Here is a 20,548-nt window from a genome sequence, read left to right as displayed (position 1 = left end):
ACAAATAAAATTGTGCACTATGGATGCGCCCTATGTGGGTTGTTTTCAGGTTGATTTTCTTCAAATTTCAGGTTTTCAGATAAAACAGTACCTCGATGACGTGCACACATACTATGTGTTTGTAATTATAACAATAACAGAAATAACAAAATCATATCAACTTAAAATTAAACTGCAAGTATCATGCTACCACTTCTGTTATACTCATTCCAAGAACTCTCATTCTCTTTCCTTTCATAGGAGGTCTACCTACTGAAGAGCAAAGTCAAATTAATAAATCCTCCCTCTCAGATTTTCTTCTGCTGGAATTCTCAGGTGTTTGGGAGCTGAAAATTTTACACTTCATTGTATTCCTTGTCTATTACTTGGCAGCTGCAACAGGGAATCTTCTCATTGTCTCTACAATAGTCTCTGACTATCGTTTGCACACCCCCATGTACTTCTTTCTGATGAACTTGGCCATACAGGATGTTGGACAAGTTTCGGTCATTTTTCCTGCCTCCATGGCCAATTCCCTTAGGAATGACAGTCATATTTCTTACTCTGGGTGTGTTGCTCAAGTCCTGTTCTATGTCTTTTTTTTAGGATCTGATTTCTTTCTTCTAACCGTCATGGCATATGATCGGTATGTTGCCATTTGCAATCCATTACAGTACGAGCTGATGATTAATAAACACGCTTGTCTTCAAATGATTACTGCTGTATGGATCATTAGTTTGTTCTATGGCGTATTACATACTGTAGGCACCTTTGTATCTCCCTTTTGCTCCAACGTTGTCAACCAATTTTTCTGTGAAATCCCACAATTACTTAAGCTTGCCTGCTCTGACTTGTACCTGATTGAAATTGGAATTCTTTTGCTGAGTGCTGTGGTTGTACTAGGCTGCTTTATTTTCATTGTTGTGAGTTATGTACACATCTTAACTGTAGTGATGAGAATACCTTCTGGGCAGAGAAGGCAAAAAGCTTTCTCAACCTGCCTGCCACATCTCACTGTGTGCTTTATATTTGTACTTACTGGATACTTTGCTTACTATAAGCCCCCATCTGATTCTCCTTCACAAATTGATTTGACACTGACCATGATATATACAATGGTGCCACCCTTGATGAATCCACTCGTCTACAGCATGAGAAACAAGGAGATCAAAAATGCTCTGAAAAAACTGCTGGGTTTAAGGTTTTTTTCTTGTGAATAGCTTTTCCTGACTTGTTCAGTAAATTCTGTGTAAAGCTCAAATGAAGAGGGCGATCTATCATGTTTGGAATAATGCCTTTTAATAACTGGATGTTTCAGTGACTATGTAAATTCATAGCAATACAGCCGGCTCTTGGTATTCTCTCAGGATTTATTCAAGGACCCCTATGGATATCAAAATGCGTAGATTCTCAAGATGGCACAGTAAAATAGTGTCCCTTATATAGACTGGCAAAATCAAGATTTGCTTTTAGGATATATTTTTTAAAATCTTCATGCTGTGGATATTTGAATCTGTGGATGCAGAATCCATGGATATGGAGGCCCAACTGTACTTTGATTTGGTATTTAGGTAGAACACAGACTTGCTAATAGCAACTTTCTGATTGTCAGCCCTACAAGCTATTAATTTCAATGGTCCCTTATTCTTATTTTGAAAACTTGGCAAAACTAAGATACATCCACATAGTCACAGTGAAGCTGGCTCACTACTATGGTGAGTTTGGCTTACTGCTTTCTTATTGTGAGTTTGGCTTACTGCAGTAGCAATGTAACCAAAACTGTATATTTGTGAAAGCACAACTACAGTCGCGTTATCCTTAACAGGTAGGACAGTCCCCATTTTTGCCCACCTTTCCTTTAAAAAACAAACAAAGCCTCTTACAAAAAACACAGTAGACACTGAAAATTAATTTTAAAATGTTAAACTGTAAAAATTAGGAAATTAAATAATTACTACCACTACTATTAACTGAATTATTTCAATTAGTTGAGTTGTTTTTAAAATCAAGTCAACTGTTTAAAACATTAGGCCGAATATTGCCCCACCTTCCAGGTTAGCTTAGGAATGTGGTGTTTACATGCTGTACACTCCCAGAAGTGGCTGGCTGCCCACATGCCCTCTGGCGGCATGGCGTTTACATGCTGTACACTGCCAGAGCTCCAGTGCTCTGGAGCTGCCTTGGGGCCATAGCAGGCCTGGAAAAGATGCCTTTTTGCCAGCCGAAAAAGAGCAGCTCTTTGCCACTTCTTTTTCGGCCAGATTCGAGGCAGATTGGGGTGGCAGAATACTATAATACTATGATGGTGGATGTCCTGTATAGCAGAGGATTGTACTGGATGAGTGGACAACACCTAACCCCATTTTGCTGCCACCACTAGAACACCCATATACCTTGAGGTGACTCTTGCTGTGACATCTGCTAATCTTGACAGAAGCAGTGGAGAAAATTAGGACTTAATAAGAAAGTGGGGGGAAATACCTGTGTGGGTTGACGATAGTGGCTTGGAGAAAGTGTGCTGTTGATGGTTGGAGTTGGTTGGATTGAAGCTGTATTACAACAGATGGTGTAAGTTGACGGGAGTCGTGAGGAGTGTTTGTACATATTTGTATATACTGCAATGTATGATAAAGAACCTCCAAGGACTTGGAAGCTATCAACAAGTGTCTGTGAGTTTATTAAAGTGCGGTCAGTGCATTGCCAATACTTAAACTGAACTGGTGCTTTCGTACTCAGCTACAGTAAGCTACTTCTGAGAGTGTATACCTCAGATAGTGTGTATGTTGGCTTCTCTGGTGGGCCAAAGAGTTTTGGGTCTTTTTACTGCACATCCAGCAGGACAGAAGAGAGCTTACATCAAACACAGGCCCCTTGACTTTACCTTGTGCTTTAACACACAGGTGAAAAAGGAAGCTTCCTCCTTGACTTACAATAGTTAATTACACTTCTTGATTGTATCCCTTGTTTAAACTGTAGACTTTTTGATGTAAATATCCCAAGGTTCCTGTGGTTTGAATGTAAACAACCCAAAGTTCGTGTTGATTGAATTTCACATACTTTGAACATACATTTCTGCAATGACAAATGGATCAACAACAAAGAAGGACAGTTTAAAATATTGATAGATACCAGACAAGAAGGATGTGCTTTGATCTGAGGTAGAAAAACATGTCGTAGATGGTATATAAGGTAGGCTTTGAAAATTGTCCTTTAAAAAAATCACTTTGGACCTCCAGCATGTGTACCTGTTTCTAAGAATTGCAGAAATAAACCTGGCCTTTTCCCTTACTTCTTGATCGTGTTGCTTTTGTTAATTTGCACCAATTTTCTAGGCAGCAAACATCACTCTTGTGGCAGAGTAAGAAAACATGACTTTAACAGCTGTACCTAACACATGTCTATGTGTAGAGTCTCTATGGAGTAGGTTTTCTCACCCCTAGATTAAAATGTGTGAGCTTCCAACATTATCATTACCATAATCGTATATTAAAATGTGCAATTTTCAGCTTTGCTATACATACACTATACATGCACACCACTATAATTGCAATATTAGAGCTCTTGCTCTGAATGCATATTGTTCCTGACATCTTAGATAGGGGTGGCTATGATTCATGTTAAAAACTACTAAGAGCTAGTGCCAATCAGTGTAGACCAAGCATAGATGGTGTGTAGCCCACCAGATATTGTTAGATAGCAACTCTCATGTCATAATTTCTTATTCTGGCCAGGGCTATTGGAGGGTGAAATCCAAGAAGAGATGGAAGAATCAGAAAGGCCAGCAGGCTGTTGGAGTATATGGAAACACCCTGAGTTTCTATCTATTGTAAATTGGACTATAGGTAAAAATCAGACCATAAGAGCCCTGTATTGCAGCCATCACCCACAAAACACAAGGTTGTGAGTTCAATTCCAGCCAGGGGCATAGGGTCAACTCAGCCTGGCATCCTTCTGAGGTTGCTAAAATCCAGCTTGTTGAAGACAACCCCTTAGGGAGTGCTTAAGTGCACTGATAATAAGCAATATAGAAATGTACTTGCTATATATTGCTATAGGTTACTTATAGTATTAAATACTGGGCACTTTTTGTTAGGATGACGCCACCATTTTCAGATGTCCTTACACAAATAGTTTTTTGTAAATATGTCAGCAAGCACATGGTTGGGCGAGTCATCATTGCAAAATTATTAGTCAGACTTCTGAATCAATTTCTCCAGAGATACAAACAGATAGCAACAAATGGCTTTCTTGTGGTGTAGCTCAGTAGTTACTGGCAGCAGAGGAAGGCTGTTCCTGCCTCCCAGAGGACAGGAGGACTCCTATAAAACACCATGAATCACTGGACCATACTTCATTTTAGGACCAGAAAATACATGAAGAGCAAAGAGAACTCTGAAGATGCAGGAAAAAAAGGCAAGCCATTTGAAGTTTAACCCTCAAGAGTTTATTTATTTCATTCTCAAATAAAATTGCATAAATGCCAATACTTCTATACTGTTCATAGGATCACAGAGATTTTCCTTTAATGTAACATGGCAATGTGGAGAGTTTATGTAGCAGTACAGTTATAGCAATGGCTGTAGATTTGGAAGTGTTTTCAGCATCTTGTTGTCAAAGAGAGGATATTCTGAACTTCTGAAGAAAAAAATTATTGCAAAAGGCAATTTATGTATCTGGGAAGAGACATAATTTCATAAAACATCAGCATATCCTAATCAAGAATGACTGAACTGTAACAGTACAAAGGGATTTTGTAGCACCTTTGAGACTAACTGAGAAAAAGAAGTTGTAGCACAAGCTTTCATAGATTTGATCTACTTCCTCAGATGTATGGAGTGAACACTTTGGGTTTATTTTCATGTGTGAGCAGTCAGTATTTTGATTATTATAACGCCAGTCAAAACATATCTTTCAATAGTATTACAAGATTATTGCTCTTCCATACTGTTATGTCTATCTCTTGTGTGCTATTAAATTTACACATTTTAAAGTGTTATTGTAAGACTGCATGCTGTATGCAGGTACCTGAGAATTAATCACATTGAATTAAAAAAAATATAGACCTGTAAAGAATTGTATAATTAATAAATCATTTGTCTAAGGTAAGGATGATGAATGTGTGGCTCTCCAAATGTTGCTGGACTGCTTTCCCCTAATCATCCTCCATCCTTGGCTATTCTGGTTATGGTTGAGAGAAATGACAGATAGCCATATAACTTCAAAGAGCTGTGTAACATAATACAGTCTGTTAAATTGCTGGGTTGTTGAAGTGCCTTGAGGTGTTGAGTCCGAGGGTGTCTAACAATATCGTCCGCTTGCCTGTAAGTCAGTTCTCTTGAAGTAGGAAACTTTTCTGGTGAGAATTCTTTTGTTACATGAGCAATTTGTTAGAGTCATGGTCACTGAAATATTTCCTGAAGCTGTATATTGTCTCATATACAGTTGGCCCTTCTTATACATGGATTTTTGATACATGGATTCAAGCATCCAGAGTTTGAAAATGTTAAAAAAAGTGTAAATTTCAAATATAAAACCTTAATTTTCCATTTTTTAAAAAATAAGGGACACCATTTTGCTATGTCATTATATTTAATGGGACTCTAGCATCCACGAACCAAACCCCAGCATATAACAAGGGTCCACTGTATAACAAATGAATTCACTGAAAAGGGTCATTTATGTGGTTCTAGCATCTTACACAACGTTCAGGGTATGGCTGTTGGGAACAAAGAGGCATTATATATTTGTAAAGTGATTGTTGAGAGAAGGAATTCTATGGAGCATGCCTGCTCTTTTGTTTCCCCTCTCTTTCTGTCTTTGATCTATGTACTGAAACACTTTTGCTTCTTTCCTGCCACTAGGAATATGAAATGACAGAATCGTTCTTCTTGTGCCTGACAAATGGTGGGGAATTAAATTACTGTTCTCCTGGTGGGGAATTATTTTTACTGTTCTCACACCTAGGCAATCATGTGGCAAGTTTCTCAGCTCATACATAAAATAATTAAAGGGGCCGAAAAGCCAATAATTTATAGGTTTAATAAACCATGATGAATGATCATCACATCCCTACCTGCTGCAGAGGTCATTTTCTCCTTCTCCCCAAAAGTTAATCCTTTGTTTCCCTTTGTCTGGGAATGAAGCATCCATGAGGCTTACACACACACACACACACACACACGAGCCAGCCTTATGGGAAGTGTAGGTAAACTTCTTTTGCTTATCTCCTTTGCTATTCCAAGATGGATTTCCTGAGGGGAAAAAAAGTAATTTCCCCTTTTTAACCTTACAAAAGTATCCTGAGAACCCCCTCCTGTTTCTACCACAAGCTCATATTGCACTAACTCTGTTGCATTCTGCTTGATAACGGATGGATCTTATCAGACAGCCCTGTCGCCAGGCAATAGGCAGGATGTCCCATTCTTGAAAAGCTGAAGGAGAATCCCGCATTGGATATAGGTTGCCTACTGTCGGCCATGGGGCTGTCTAAAAAGATCCATCTATTACGGCTACAACCCATGTCTATCCTGGCAGGAAATTAGCAGTGCAATAATCCCCATAGATACCAAATATTCCTACAAGGGCTACTGTAATTTACTGTATTGTAAATTGTATCTTCCTGTATCCCATTTTATATTCTGATAACACCCCTACAACTGTGTAACTGTGTTTAAATAACAGTGGCTTGAGCATTGTACTCCAACTGCGCCTCTGAAGAAGTCAGTTGAAATTCATGGAATCTTTTTTGCTGACTCCTTTTCATACAGGATTAAGTAAATGTTAGTCATTAAGCCAGTGAAAATTTTTAACACTGAACTTTCTGTTCTCTTGTAGCAGTGGAATGCATCTCCGTAATGAATTAAAATGAATAACCATTCCTCCATTTCTGAATTCGTCCTTCTTGAATTCTCAGCAACCTGGGAACTTCAGATATTACACTTCCTTTTGTTTCTGGTATTATATTTAGCAACTGTATTAGGGAATCTTCTCATCATCTCTGCAGTTGCTTTTGATCATCACCTACACACTCCCATGTATTTCTTTCTGATGAATTTGGCCATTCAGGATTTAGGCTCTGTGTCAGCAATCATACCCAAATCCATGGCCAATTCTGTTATGAATTCCAGACACATTTCTTTCTCTGGATGTGTGGCCCAGGTATTCTTCTTTGTGTTCTTTGTAGGATCTGATTTCTTTCTTCTCACAGTCATGGCATATGATCGGTATGTTGCCATCTGCAATCCTTTACAATATGAAATAGTAATGAACAAGCAAGCTTGCATACAAATGGTGGCTGCTGTTTGGATTACTGGCCTCATCTATGGTGCATTACATACTGGAGGCACTTTTGTAGTTCCTTTTTGCTCCAATATTGTCTATCAATTTTATTGTGAAATCCCACATTTACTAAATCTCTCCTGCTCTGATTCATACCTTGTTGAAGTTTTTGTTCTTGTAATGAGTGCTGTTATAGAGCTAGGATGTTTTGTCTTCATAATTATTACATATGTGTTGATCTTTAGTACTGTGCTAAAAATCCCCTCTGTCCAAGGAAGGCAAAAGGCCTTCTCCACCTGCCTTCCACACCTCATTGTCTTTTCTATATTTATATTCACTGGATGGTTTGCCTATTTGAGTCCTCCTTCTAAAACACCATCTTCACTTGATCTAGCCTTAACAGTGATATACACTTTTGTTCCACCCCTGATGAATCCCGTGATCTATAGCATGAGAAACAAAGAGATCAAGACTGCCCTAGCAAAACTATTAATTACAGTGTGTTCTTCCATTGAAAGATCTTTTGCTAGGTCTACATAATTACAGAATTAAGTTATCCTTGTTTGTATGAAGGAAAGGAGGAAAAACTTGATGTGGCATATTCCTGCGTGGAAGGCAGAACCTGGATCAATTATCCTAGATACAAGGAAGCCTGGGACTTTAGCCATTTTCCTTCTTGGACCACATCAAGAGCCCTCTTCAAGCTTTATCACTTTGGTTTGCCTGATCATGTTTAAAGGAAGCAGCCCAACTCATCACTTGCTTTCATTTTTCAGGTAAATATTAACTGTATTGCATAAAGAGGACTATGGTCTCCCACAGAACTCAATTAATGAGTGATGGTGAGAGAAGAGTAATCAAGAATGATGCATAGATAGATACACAGGTGACTTGTGGACCATTAGACCAAGACCGGCCAGGGAACGGTCCATCTTGCTGGATGTCTAAAGATCACTGCCATAAAGATTATAAAATAAACTCGAAGTACACCACAATTCTTTGTTTTATGTTTTTTGTATGGCAATACTCACAGCTTAGGATGCTAGGTTTGAGCATTAATTCAGTAATATTAAACACTGGAAATGGGGAGGAGCATTCATTACCACTAACATTAATAACTGAACATATTTTATTAGTTCTATAATGGTCTGTACATTTTTCAGTACACACCATGAGAATTAAAGAGAACTGTGTAGACATGGTCACTATTAACCCCTTAAGCCATATTTTGGCACTGGCATTTTCAAAAGTAATCTTTCTCTTGTTTTCAGGATGCTTTCCCCCCAGCCTGTCCCCCCCCTCCAAAAAATGAAGTACAAAAGCCATTATGATTGCCACATAGGCATGGCGGAAGTCCAACACACCTGAAAATTCTCCTGTTGGGGAATGTTGTCCTAAAACATAGGATCTCCTCATACAACCTGTCAAATTAAGTTTCGGTACTGATCTGCATATCTCCTGAAATCCCCATCCAACACAACAACTGAGCCATGTTGGCTGGTGACCCTGGGAGTCGTAGTATACTGCAAAGGCCTGGATATGCTCTAGAGGCCATGGGAAGCCAAGGGCAGTACCATGTGTTCCCAGGGAGAAAAGTCCTAGGAGCAGTGGTGGGTTGGGTTATTTTGGTAAATTTCATGGCACTTATTTGCTCCCTTCAGACACTCTCTCGGCCTCAGAGAATGGCAATGGCAAAACTTCTCTGAGGGAGGGAGGAGGCGGTAAGAAGAGGATGGCAACTCATGGATTTAATTGTTATTTCCTATTCCTTTCTTATGCTGATGGTACTGGGAAGAGGAAACTCTGTTTTTGACATGCATGTAAAGACTGCCTTTCTCTCCTAACAAGTAGGAAGGCTAAGCTATAAGGCTGCAATTGGCTGATGCATGCTTAGCAGATGAGCTTTAAGGTGAAATTTGGATTTGAACCTTTCAGGTCCATTCCCTGAATCTAGAAAGATTTGTGTGTAAACAGATAAATAAATTGTGAAGTCAAGGGGTTTCACAGCTGGCATCCATAGGTTTTATTTGTGGGTTTTTTCGGGCTATGAGGCTGTGTTCAAGAAGAGTTTATTCCTGGTGTTTTGCCAGCAGCTGTGGCTGGCATCTTCAGAGATAGATAAATTTATTGATGAAGAGCCACCAGCACGCGGCCAGGTCTTTGCCTTCTTTTTAGGCAAAGAGTGTGTGGATTGACCAAAGCCACCCAGTGGGCTTCCATGGCCAAGTGAAGATTCGAACTTTGGTTTCCAGAGTTGTACTTGAACCAATCCAAAAAAGGTCTAGATCTCAATTGTTTAATGAAGAGTGACAAGACTGCATCACGTCCCTCTTAACCACCTCCCGGAACCTTCTGATCACTCCACCCTTGCTAGACATTATCAGCCAAGATGGATAAGGGTCAAGCATATATGTGCTGTACTGAATTACTTCAAGTGTCTTGTTTACATCTTCAGCCTCAGTAACTGAAAAGCATCCTTGTAAACTTACCAGGTGGTGCACTGAAAGTGAGCAACTTTCTCATCAAAGTACCTACTAAATTTCTCACAGTATGTTGCCATGGGTTGTATATCTAATCTCTCTGACTCCCTACCAAAAGAATCTCCATTACTTGGAATAATCTTATTGGGTAAGAATTTGAGAAAGCAATCTAGTGATATAACATGATTTTTTGTCCTGCCTCACTACCGTATAGTAGAAGCAAAGAAGAATCTTTGCTGACTTCCAGTCACATTTACTCCAGGATCTATACCACCTGCACTCTGACTGTCATCCAGCTTGTTTTATTGCCTGCAGGTCTTCTGTTGACCATAATGAATTACTGACTCCACAACATTGGTTGCTTAGAAATGGTTATACCAATAGCCCTTTCCATCTCTCGAGACTAAGGCCTCAACCAAATTGCCAGCTGGCTACTTTTTCCCAAATGAAGGAAAATGTATCTTTAAATATGCATATTTACAAATGAATTTCCACTGCATGGGGGAAGGGGAAGCTTATGACTGAGTAGAGTCTAACTATTCTCTGCAATTATTGTACAAAGCACAGTGCAAAAGAACACATTCAAGAGTTTCCATTACTTTTGCTCTATACGGACATTTTTACAAATTAGCTGGGATCTTATTAAACTGACCTCAAATAATGCTGATGGTAACACACTGAAGAGGGCAAAAGTAGAGGCTTTTCTGTATTTAGTGATATTTATTGAATACAGATATGAAGCTCTAAAAATCTCACAGCCTGAGAGGTTGTTGTATAGTGGAGTTAGAAAATGGAATAATAGCCACCATTTTAGGATATCAGTCCAAGCCTCTGGAAATTATCACACAGGGACGGGATAAGTATGGGATCGCTCTCCTGTCCTTAACCCGAATGGTGTGTAAGGCTTTCCAATTTTTGAGCCAGTCCTGTCATCAACTGCCATTTATTTGTCATTAAAGTGGCATTATAATAACATGAACTTTCGTTAATACAAAATGCCAGTTGATGTCACTTAAATAATGGGTTAATGCCAAGTTAATGATGGGATCGGTGAGACTGAATTATTTCTACTTCTATGTTAAAACCTATTGTCCAAATAGGAATACAACTAGCCCTCATTTATCTGACTACTTAGGGACTGGGGAAGGTGAGAAAGTGGAATTGGTTGAAAAAAGGAACCCATTTTTAAAAAACTTGCAAATGTATTTTGGCCAAAGAAAATGTGAACAAGACACTATGTATCACTTCTGAATGCATGCAAAACTAAATTAACACACTACACACACTGTACTTGAGTGGTCCCAAGAAAGCCTCACAGGAAAGAAGAGCTGATGAAAGAGCGAACCCCCAATTGAAATAAGAAACCCACTATTCTCTGCAAGGATCTTACTGTAATAATATGCTTTGTTTAAACCTCTTTCCCTTGTATTTAAGTCTCCTGAAATAAAGTAATATTTGCACTCATTATTCTGCTGTTTGAATGGATTGTAGACATTTAATAAAGGCAATGACATTAGATTAGCTTTCCTGCTGCCAGTCCAAAACATTAATGTATGACTTGCAGAGAGGATTATTTCATCAATTGTGCACTAAAATCTTACACTAAAAATGGAAAAGTGAAGAGGTTTAAATCTCTATCACTCTAAAGCACAAAAACATTTCAGATTCTGTTCATTTTTTTCTTCACACTTGGATCAACTACTAATTACATCAGAAGTTTCCAGACTAGAAAATACTCTTTTCCCATAGGAATGATCTTCTTCTGCCTTGTATTGGGCTCTTGAGGCCATGTCTCAAGGAACATACAACACCTATATCCTATGGTGCCAAGATTCATTTCTTCAGTACATATAGATGTCCACTGCTCTGGCAGTGGGAGAGAAGTCAGTTTGCATGCAATGTCATTATCATCTAACACAATGGAGAAGAGCATCGATTTGAAGTCTTCATGATCTAGAAGAAATATTCATGATAAAACACGCAAGTTATTAAATGAATAGAATTTATTATTCTAAACACACCTCACAAATAATCCAGTTTGAGGCTACTTTAATTGCCCTGGCTCAGCGCTAGGGAATCCTGGGAATTACAGTTTAATGTGGCACTGGGGCTCTCTAAGAAAGAAGTTAAATATCTCAGAAAACAATATTTCCCAAGTTTTCCTAGCTTTGAGCCAGGGCAGTTAAAGTGGTTTCAAACTGGGTTATTTCTACAGTGTGTTTTGAACCTTAGTTTAAAAGACCTGCAGTTTTTCTTTTACTTGCCATGATTTTTGATCATATATTTTTCCATGTTTTTCTCCTGACAGTTACTTGCGAGTTAAATTGTTTGAAAGAACCAATGTCTTTTTAGAATTATGTCTATTGTTATTTAGAATGAGGAATTTTCATCAGCACAACCTAAATAAATAAATTTCAACTGATTATATATATATATATATATATATATATCCAGAAATATCTCACCAAATCTGGTTTCAGATATATATTTTTGTCCCATCCACTGTAACATATAGGGCAAGAAGAATACCATGTGCCTTTTGTTGTGGGGGTAGATCTTGGGAAGTAGGTTAATGCTTTTTGTAGTGTATTTTTGGAGTGCATGAAAACATGATGTAAAAAACCTGCAGTGAATTTCTCTCATCAGTAGTTTGGCAGAGTGAGACTTAGGTCCAGAAGATTTACTTGACACCTCATTTCTTTTGGAAACATGAGTTGTGAAGGACTAAGATTTTGCTGGGGATGTGTCTATGCAAGCAAATTACTGCCTTATCCTTAGGCCACCACAATCCAATAGTACGAAAATGCAGGAAAAAATTACTATATATCTGTGTATGTTTATGTGTGTGTTTGTGAGAAGGAGGGTATTGAAAATTAAAAATAAAGTTCAGCTGAACAAATCCCTTAAATGCATTTAATTTAAATTGATCTGAACATTACTTTAAACCTATCAATTCAGAAAATTCAATTCTGTGCTACTCTGGTCGACATTCTGGTTCTTTGGTCCATAACTGCAAGATAAGAATGGCAAGATGACCCTAATGGAATTGCTGCTATGGGCTATTATGAGAAAGGGCAAGATTTATTAAGATGCATTTGAGAGAAGAGCAGAACAAGTTCATTTTTCTGGGGCTTCACATGGAACTAGTTGTTATTACAAGCTATCTGGTATATATAGACCCAAACTGACGTTGATGAAATAAAACAATAAAGGCATGTATTAACTCAATCTCACTTTTGGGCTTTTTTTCTTTTTTCTTTTCTTTTCTTTTGCTTTATTAGAATATCCACCTTCTTTAGGTGATGATATCCCTGCTTTCTACTGTTGAAATCCTGTATTCTATTGAACCACAGAACTAAAATGTCACTGTAAAGTGACTTGCAGTTATCAAACCTAAGATAAATCATGCAGTCATAAAGTACAATTAGTTGGAAATATGCTGGCTGTGTGCCGTAATAAATATATCTATTAGTTGGAAATATTATTAAGACACAAGTCATCTGTTAATGAGGGATCAAGGGATAGTGGTTTATTATTATTATTATTATTATTATTATTATTATTATTATTATTATTATTTACTGGGGATGTGATGGAATATTCCTCAGGAACAATAGCAAAGGTATAATAATTTACAAGGTAATATTGTTTTTGGAAGTTGAAAATAATTCTCTTTTTGCAAATCGTCCCTTGGTATTTGAAAGAACATTGACACTTTGATTTCAAATCCCTGCATGGTAAATTCAATGGCTCATATTTTAAATTTTCCCCTCTGTTCTTCTCCTAGAGATGACCTGAATTAGGAGAAAATGGAAAATCAATCTTCTGTCTCTGAATTTCTGCTCCTTGAATTCTCAGCAATCCGGGAACTGCAAATTTTACACTTCGTCTTATTCCTCATCTTTTACCTTACAACTGTATCAGGGAACCTCCTCATCTTCTCTGCAGTAGCTTTTGACCATCGTCTTCACACCCCCTTGTACTTTTTCCTGATGAACCTGGCCATTCAAGACCTGGTCTGTGTTTCAGTCATTATCCCCAAATATTTGATCAATCTATTCACAAATGATAGACATATTTCCTATTCTGGATGTGTGGCTCAAGTCCTCTTGTTTGTTTTCTTTGCAGGATCTGATGTTGCCCTCCTTACTGTTATGGCATATGATCGCTATGTTGCTATTTGCAATCCATTGCAATATGAAAGGATAATGAACAGGAGAGCCTGCAAACAAATGGCTCTTGGTGCATGGTTTGCTGCTCTTCTCAATGCCATATTACACACTGGTGGCACCTTTAGTACCCCTTTGTGCTCTAATGTTGTCAATCAATTCTTCTGCGAATTCCCCCAGATAGTTAGGCTTGCCTGTTCTGACTTATACCAATTTGAAATGGGAGCTACTGTGTTTGGTATTGTCATTTGGTTTGGCTGTTTTACCTTCATTATTGTAAGCTATGTGGAAATCTTCACTGCTGTTCTGAAAATACCTTCTGTTCTGGGGAGGAAAAAGGCCTTTTCTACTTGTGTACCCCATCTCACTGTCGTCTCTATGTTTTCCTTGACTGTATGTCTTGCTTACCTGAAGCCCAGCTCTAGCACTCCTTCCAGTTTGGATTTCATAGTGACTATAATGTATGCTGTTTTTCCGCCCATGTTGAATCCTTTGATTTACAGTATGAGAAACAAGGAGATCAAGGTTGCCCTATCAAGACTTTTAAGTCTGAAGTCATCCTCTGACAAATCTGTCTCTATTGTTATTCCTTAAATGTAGGGCATATTCCTTCTTGCCTGTAGTTTCTGGAAAAAAAACAAAGAAAAACAAAGAAACAGCTTGGGAAGAAATTGAACAAAGCCACATTTCCCTTCCAGTTTTGCATACAATGATATATTTTGGTCTGTGGTCCTGAAACTCTGTGGCAGGAGTACTAGGGGAGGGTGCAAGATTTGCTCACAGGGGCACAAGACATGGAGACCCCTTCTTCGTTTTTCTATCTTTGGAGCTTATCTCACTCACTTCCCCCCTCTTCCATTCCCATTCATAAAGTGGACAGGTCGTGAAATGATATGAGGGCTGAAGCTCCCACATTAAGTTTACCGCTCGACATGTAAACGTACTGGGAACCATAGCTATCACATACTGATATTTGAGAAGACGACATGTTATGATTTTTAGACCTGGCTGTGAACGGATATTACCACACAGTCAGGTATCTTCCCAAGCACGACCCGTTCCTGCCTATGTTTCTGCGCATGTGTACTTCTGCAAGAGGATTGTTCAACAGGAGTGCATTTCTGCAATTTCCCAGAGCCTTGTTCTGTGATCTTTGTGTTGCATGTCTCACTGTACGTACACACAACTGATTCTTGTACTTTGGTTATGTACAAGACCATGACTCGTTTCCTGATGATGGAGCATATTGTTATGAAGCAAAATTGGGTTTTTTAACATTAAAAAATCTTTATTTTTTTTTAATCTGCAAAAAAAATATGGCAGCACTGTATGTGTAAATCTGTCAAGGAATGCAAATTTATATAGTTAACATAAAAAGAGGTAAGAAATACAGCTCGTTTTAAAGTTGTGTTGGGAAATTTACGTATTTGTCTTTGGGGAAAAAGGAAAAATTAAAATAAATATTTATCTCTTGATAATCTGCGCATATTCATTTATTATTGGATGTTGAAAGATGTACCTAGGCAATGTTATTTAAAAAAAAAAAACATGAAAAGGCTCAGGTATCATTCCAATGAATACCAAAAAGGGGAAAGAACAGCAGCAACTCAATAAGGAAAACTAACAACACAAAATGAAAAGAAAAAAAACATTATTCAGTGAAAGAAATAAAGTGCAAGTAGTGGCTGGTATTGTTAAAGAACTCTTCTGGTGTTATGTATGATAAATGACCTGCCGAAGGAGATCCGTGACATTTCTACTCTTACAGCCTTTAAGAAGGCTCTTAAAACGGATCTCTTCCGGCAGGCCTTCCCTACCTAGTTCTACTCCCCATTTACTGTGACTTATGTCACTCTGTCCACCAATTCTTCTCTTAAATTTAATGAGAAGAATTAAATTAAAATTAATTAAAATAAAATCCTTGCCTCAAGAAGAAGAGCCCTCCCTCCCATCAGACCTGGGAGGGAGTGAAAAAGAGAGGCCCAACTTCCATCAGGCCTAACTGTGAATGTTCTCACTTCGCTCTCTGTAATTTTATTGTATTTTATTTATTTATTGTATTTTATTTTATTATCTTTATTTTTACTGTTGTAACCTGCCTGGATTCCTTGTGATTGGGCGGGCTATAAATAAATTATTATTATTATTATTATTATTATTATTATTATTGGGAAAATATCATTCCTGGTTCTCTCTATGTGACATCTCTAATGAGGAAGGCAATGAGCACCACAAACATGAGTAATCACTTACTAGATTAAATATGAAAAAAATTACAGTAGCAATACAAAACTAATCAATATGTATTTATACAAACAAATAATTATTGTAACTCTAAACATGTAGTATAACCACAGAGGAATTAAAGGTTGGTTGTGAAATGGCTGAAAGCAACAAGGGATAGACCATATATTTCTATTTTTCATATGTTTGATAAAACTAGCATAAAGTGATGTTGTTTACACCATATCTTTATGGAACAAATGGTGCATGTAGTGCTAACAATAATGAAGGCCTAAGGACATTATTTCCTTGGCACTTTCAGTACATAACAAGAACTAAACAGATAGAATTCCCTAATGTTAGAAAGTTAAATATGTCAACAAAACATATATCTAGCTATGCACATATGAATCCAGCTTTGCTGATAATAATAATAAAAAGAAGCAATGTAGCAATAGAGGAAGCATTTTTCACTCTGGATACATCAAAAGCTGTTAAGGACAGAATGACATTAAACAAAACTCTTCATACCATGAGCGCAACAATGAAAAGAAACTTGCTTTGATCTTTGTGGATGCAGAAAAGGCATTTGACAATGTTAGTTGGGATTCTTTGTTTGACGTTTTGGAAAGAATAGGAGCAGGAGAAAACTTTATAACTTGGATCAAAACAATATATGAGACACAAGACGCCCAACTGATAATTAAGGGAAAGAAATCAAGGAAGTTTGAAATTAGGAAAGGAACGAGACAAGGATGCCCCCTCTCACCATTACTCCTTATTGTGGTGTTAGAAATTTTAACTAATAGAATCAGAGAGAATAAAGTATTATAGAGTTGGAAGAGATTGGGTAGATTAATTGAATTTATTTGCTCCAAGAGATCTTTTGGAAGGAGAGAAATTATTATTGAGACAGCTTAGGGAAGTTATGTTATGTGTTATCTTAGCATAGGAAAGTTGAATAAAATAATCCTAGTTTTTTGTGCACGAAGAACGGTTTGTTTTACAATTTGGTATATGATAAAAAAAAACAATACTATTTAGGGGAACAACAGGAATCCCATCTTGACAGGAACAGTAGCAAGGGAAGGGGATGATAACACAGGAGGAATGGTTTAATGCCACGTCATAACACGAGGGTTGAGATGGGGACACCATAGATATTGGACACACTGGGAGTAATGGCCTCATAAGGTTTTCTGAGAAGGTAAAGCTGAATTCAATCGTCAGACCAAAATAATGTGAACAGAACGGAAAGAGCCCTAGAGAAGAACGTTATGTAAACGGGGCTTTGCAATAAAATCCATCCCATTCCATTTCCATTAAAACCACAGAACATTACACAATATGTGTGAAATAAGCTCTTTTATCTTTTTCTGTTCTGGAGCAGTAAAGAAAGGCAAGGAGAGTGCTTGGAGTCTCTGCCTGAGGAATAGGGGAAAGAGAAGAAATATATTCATATATAAACACACTCTCCCTCCACATTCGCTGAGATTAGGGGCACAGGACCCCTGTAAATGTGGGAAAACTGCAAATAATAAAAACACTATTTTTTTTATCTGAAAGAACACCTCTCTAGGAATCTCTAGGTCCTCCAGTGCAACTCTGTGGTCAACATCTGCCAGACACTGGCCATAGAATTGCGCTGGAGGAGCAACAAAGGTCCAGTGGAGCGTTCTCTCTAGGAATCTCTAGTCCCTTCAGTGCAACTTTTGATTACATTTGACCATAGGGTTGTGCTGGAGGATCTTGATATTCCTAGAGAGAACATATTAATAAAATCAGTGAATAATCAAATCCACAAAAGTTAAAGCCACAAATGTGGAGGGACGAGTGAACAAAAATAGATTCACTAAACAAATATTTTTTTTCATATGTTATATTGAGGGAGGAACAATATCTGTATGTAAATGTAAAGTTGTAACAAGGGTACAAAATCTGAGAACCACTGCTTTAGGAGAATGAGGCTGGATATACACACTCACACATTTACAAGTAGAAGTGTATAAGTTGAAAGGCATTGCATGATTGTTATGTGATGTTTTTAATTTGTTGCCTGCCTTATTTCATTGAACTCTTTCCTGTATTTTTATGTATTATGTTATATGTATTATACTATTATTTCGTAGAATGTACGCCATGGTCAGGTTTAATTTTTTATGTATTTTACTAATTGTATGTACAATGCTGTGTAAATCTACAATGCTATATAAATAAAGCATAATAATAATAATAATAATAGTAAGTCTAAATGAAGTGACTAACAAAGAGAACTTAAAAATATATAAAGAGCAAAATATTTGAGCTTCTTTGTTCAGTTAGAAAACTGTTATCAGCATTCTTAGAATTATCTTCTAGGTTGAGGCCATGTAGTTTTCGGGATTTGAATCTCTGTTTGTTGTTGTATGCAATTCATTTCCAAGTGATGTATGCAAGTCATTACCCCCAGTACACTCTTCCTCAAATGGATTAGGTTTGAGGTCCCCAAGTGTCTGTCTCCTACATGTGTGTTATTATTCATAGCATGTTATCTGTTATTATTCTAAATTCATTCAAACCAGTTCTCTTTTGGAAACAAGAATCAAAATAAACTTTATTTACAGGCAGATGTTACTTTTGTATCTTTTCAAGGTCCATACACAGATTGTATGGTTACGCTATTTACAGCACTTCACTTGTTACAAATTAGTCCTTATTCAGTTTCCTCCCTGAATCTCTTTCAATTCTAAACTGTTTCCTGTTTCTCTTCAATTACTCTCTCTATTAGAATTTCCCTTTAACAGAAGTATGAGTTCTCGTAATGCCTGGCCTGGATCTCAACAGACATAAGTATAAAGTATAAATGAAGCATTCAGTCAGTCATGAACTACATCCTTCTTGGATCCAGGATGAACTTGGAGGAATTTGTGTTAGTTTGCTTTTCATTCACACATACACACACATACCAGGAAAGAGGAGAACAAGGGTGGAACCAAGAGAAAGCACTGTCCCAAACATCTTAAAATGCAGAATTATTATTATTATTATTATTATGCTTTATTTATATATACCGCTGTATAGTTGCACAGTGCTGTACATACAAACAATAAAATAGATAAGAGTAAACCTGCCCATGGCATACAATCTAAGAATGGTTTGTGTAGGGAAACAAAATCTTTCAGATAGTCTGGATTAACTTTATAAAAGGGAATCATGATGGCTAACCGGGACATGTGTTTATATGATATGCAGTCTTGATCAAGATCTATTTCATATCTACCTTTTGTATTTTAGGTTAAAATGCCATGGATTTAGGGATAAAATACACTGTAGGCCAGGGGTAGGCAATCTTTTTGAGCCGGGGGCCGGGTTGCTGTCCCTCAGACAACTGGGGGGCCGAAGCCAAAAAATAAATAATTAAATAATGTTTTTAAAAATTAAATATATAAATAAACCAGGACAAATGTAGGACAAAATTTTCAAATGGAAGACACTTTTTTAAAAAAAATGGAGGACATGCGAAAAAAATTTGCTGATTTAAAAAAAAATGTTCATATAAATGCGTGTTTCTGAGGCTTCTATAGACAATTGCCCCCCAAAGGCCCCGGCGGCAATCGGCGGCAGGACTGGGCTGGGGCCGGTCCCAAGGCCTTGCCGGGCCACATCCGGCCCGCGGGCCGCAGGTTGCCTACCCCTGCTGTAGGCTAATTAGAAACAATTTCCTCTCCACCAAAAGGACGGTTTCGAACATCACTATTTATTTCTCCCCTCTGATTCTATGATCTGACATGTTGGGAAAATCTATAATTTACCAAAATATAACTGAACTTAGTGTTACCGCAATTAGTAGAGAGCAAGTTCTCCATCCCACCCCACCCCACCCCAAATTCTTTAGGTTAATTACAGGTAGAATTGGCTGGTGTTATGAAAATCCTTCCTGTTCAAGAAAGGAAATATAGCTTCTTAATATGCCTTCCATATTTCATTGTCCTCTTCATGTTTTTATCAACTGCTTACTTTGGTTGCCTCAAGCCCACCTCTAGCACCCCACCTATAGTTAGGTTCCTTACAGTCTACATAAAACAAAAACAAAAATCAGGCATTAAACTGTGCAGACTGCCAAAGCTTTCCTGGTACTGTGTTCCCCAAGATATGACTACAAGAGTTCAAAACAACTGATCCAATGTCTTCAATGGGAGAAATCAAGGGTCCCATTCTCACTGGCTTATAACGCGGATCAAGAATTGAATTATGGGGGCATTGTTCCCATTTGAGTGCACATTTGATCCTCATTGCGGCGATTTTGTTCCCATGTAATCGATTTTTCCTTGGAAAACCCATATCAGTGGTGGATAAAGTGGTTTAAAAGGGGTGTACATTTTTAGAGGTTTTTCCTGTGCCTCTTGAGTCTGATTCAGTGCAATTGAATGGGAATGACAA

At 37.7% G+C, this 20,548-nt stretch overlaps 3 protein-coding genes across 3 annotated transcripts; all 3 read left to right on the top strand.

The window, feature by feature from the left end:
- The first annotated feature begins 251 nt into the window (after positions 1–251).
- On the top strand, positions 252–3,566 carry LOC149303450 (olfactory receptor 14A2-like). Its single transcript, XM_089480717.1, has 2 exons — positions 252–1,180; positions 3,536–3,566. The coding sequence occupies exons 1-2, from the start codon at positions 435–437 to the stop codon at positions 3,564–3,566; spliced, it is 777 nt and encodes a 258-aa protein (XP_089336843.1). The 5' UTR covers positions 252–434.
- A 1,109-nt stretch (positions 3,567–4,675) lies between these two features.
- LOC149303449 (olfactory receptor 14C36-like) lies at positions 4,676–7,797 on the top strand. Its single transcript, XM_089480716.1, has 2 exons — positions 4,676–4,692; positions 6,849–7,797. The coding sequence occupies exon 2, from the start codon at positions 7,012–7,014 to the stop codon at positions 7,795–7,797; it is 786 nt and encodes a 261-aa protein (XP_089336842.1). The 5' UTR covers positions 4,676–4,692; positions 6,849–7,011.
- A 5,749-nt stretch (positions 7,798–13,546) lies between these two features.
- Positions 13,547–14,500, top strand: LOC149303448 (olfactory receptor 14A16-like). Its single transcript, XM_089480715.1, has one exon. It carries the CDS (start codon positions 13,547–13,549, stop codon positions 14,498–14,500), a length of 954 nt encoding a protein of 317 aa, XP_089336841.1.
- Positions 14,501–20,548: the final 6,048 nt, after the last annotated feature.

This window comes from Sceloporus occidentalis, unplaced genomic scaffold (genome assembly GCF_023333645.1).
Source record: "Sceloporus occidentalis isolate IW3139 unplaced genomic scaffold, rSceOcc1.0.p SCAF_14, whole genome shotgun sequence".
Lineage (NCBI taxonomy): Eukaryota > Metazoa > Chordata > Lepidosauria > Squamata > Phrynosomatidae > Sceloporus > Sceloporus occidentalis.
The sequence above is the reverse complement of the archived record's forward strand: the minus strand, read 5'-3'. Positions and strand labels throughout refer to the sequence as shown.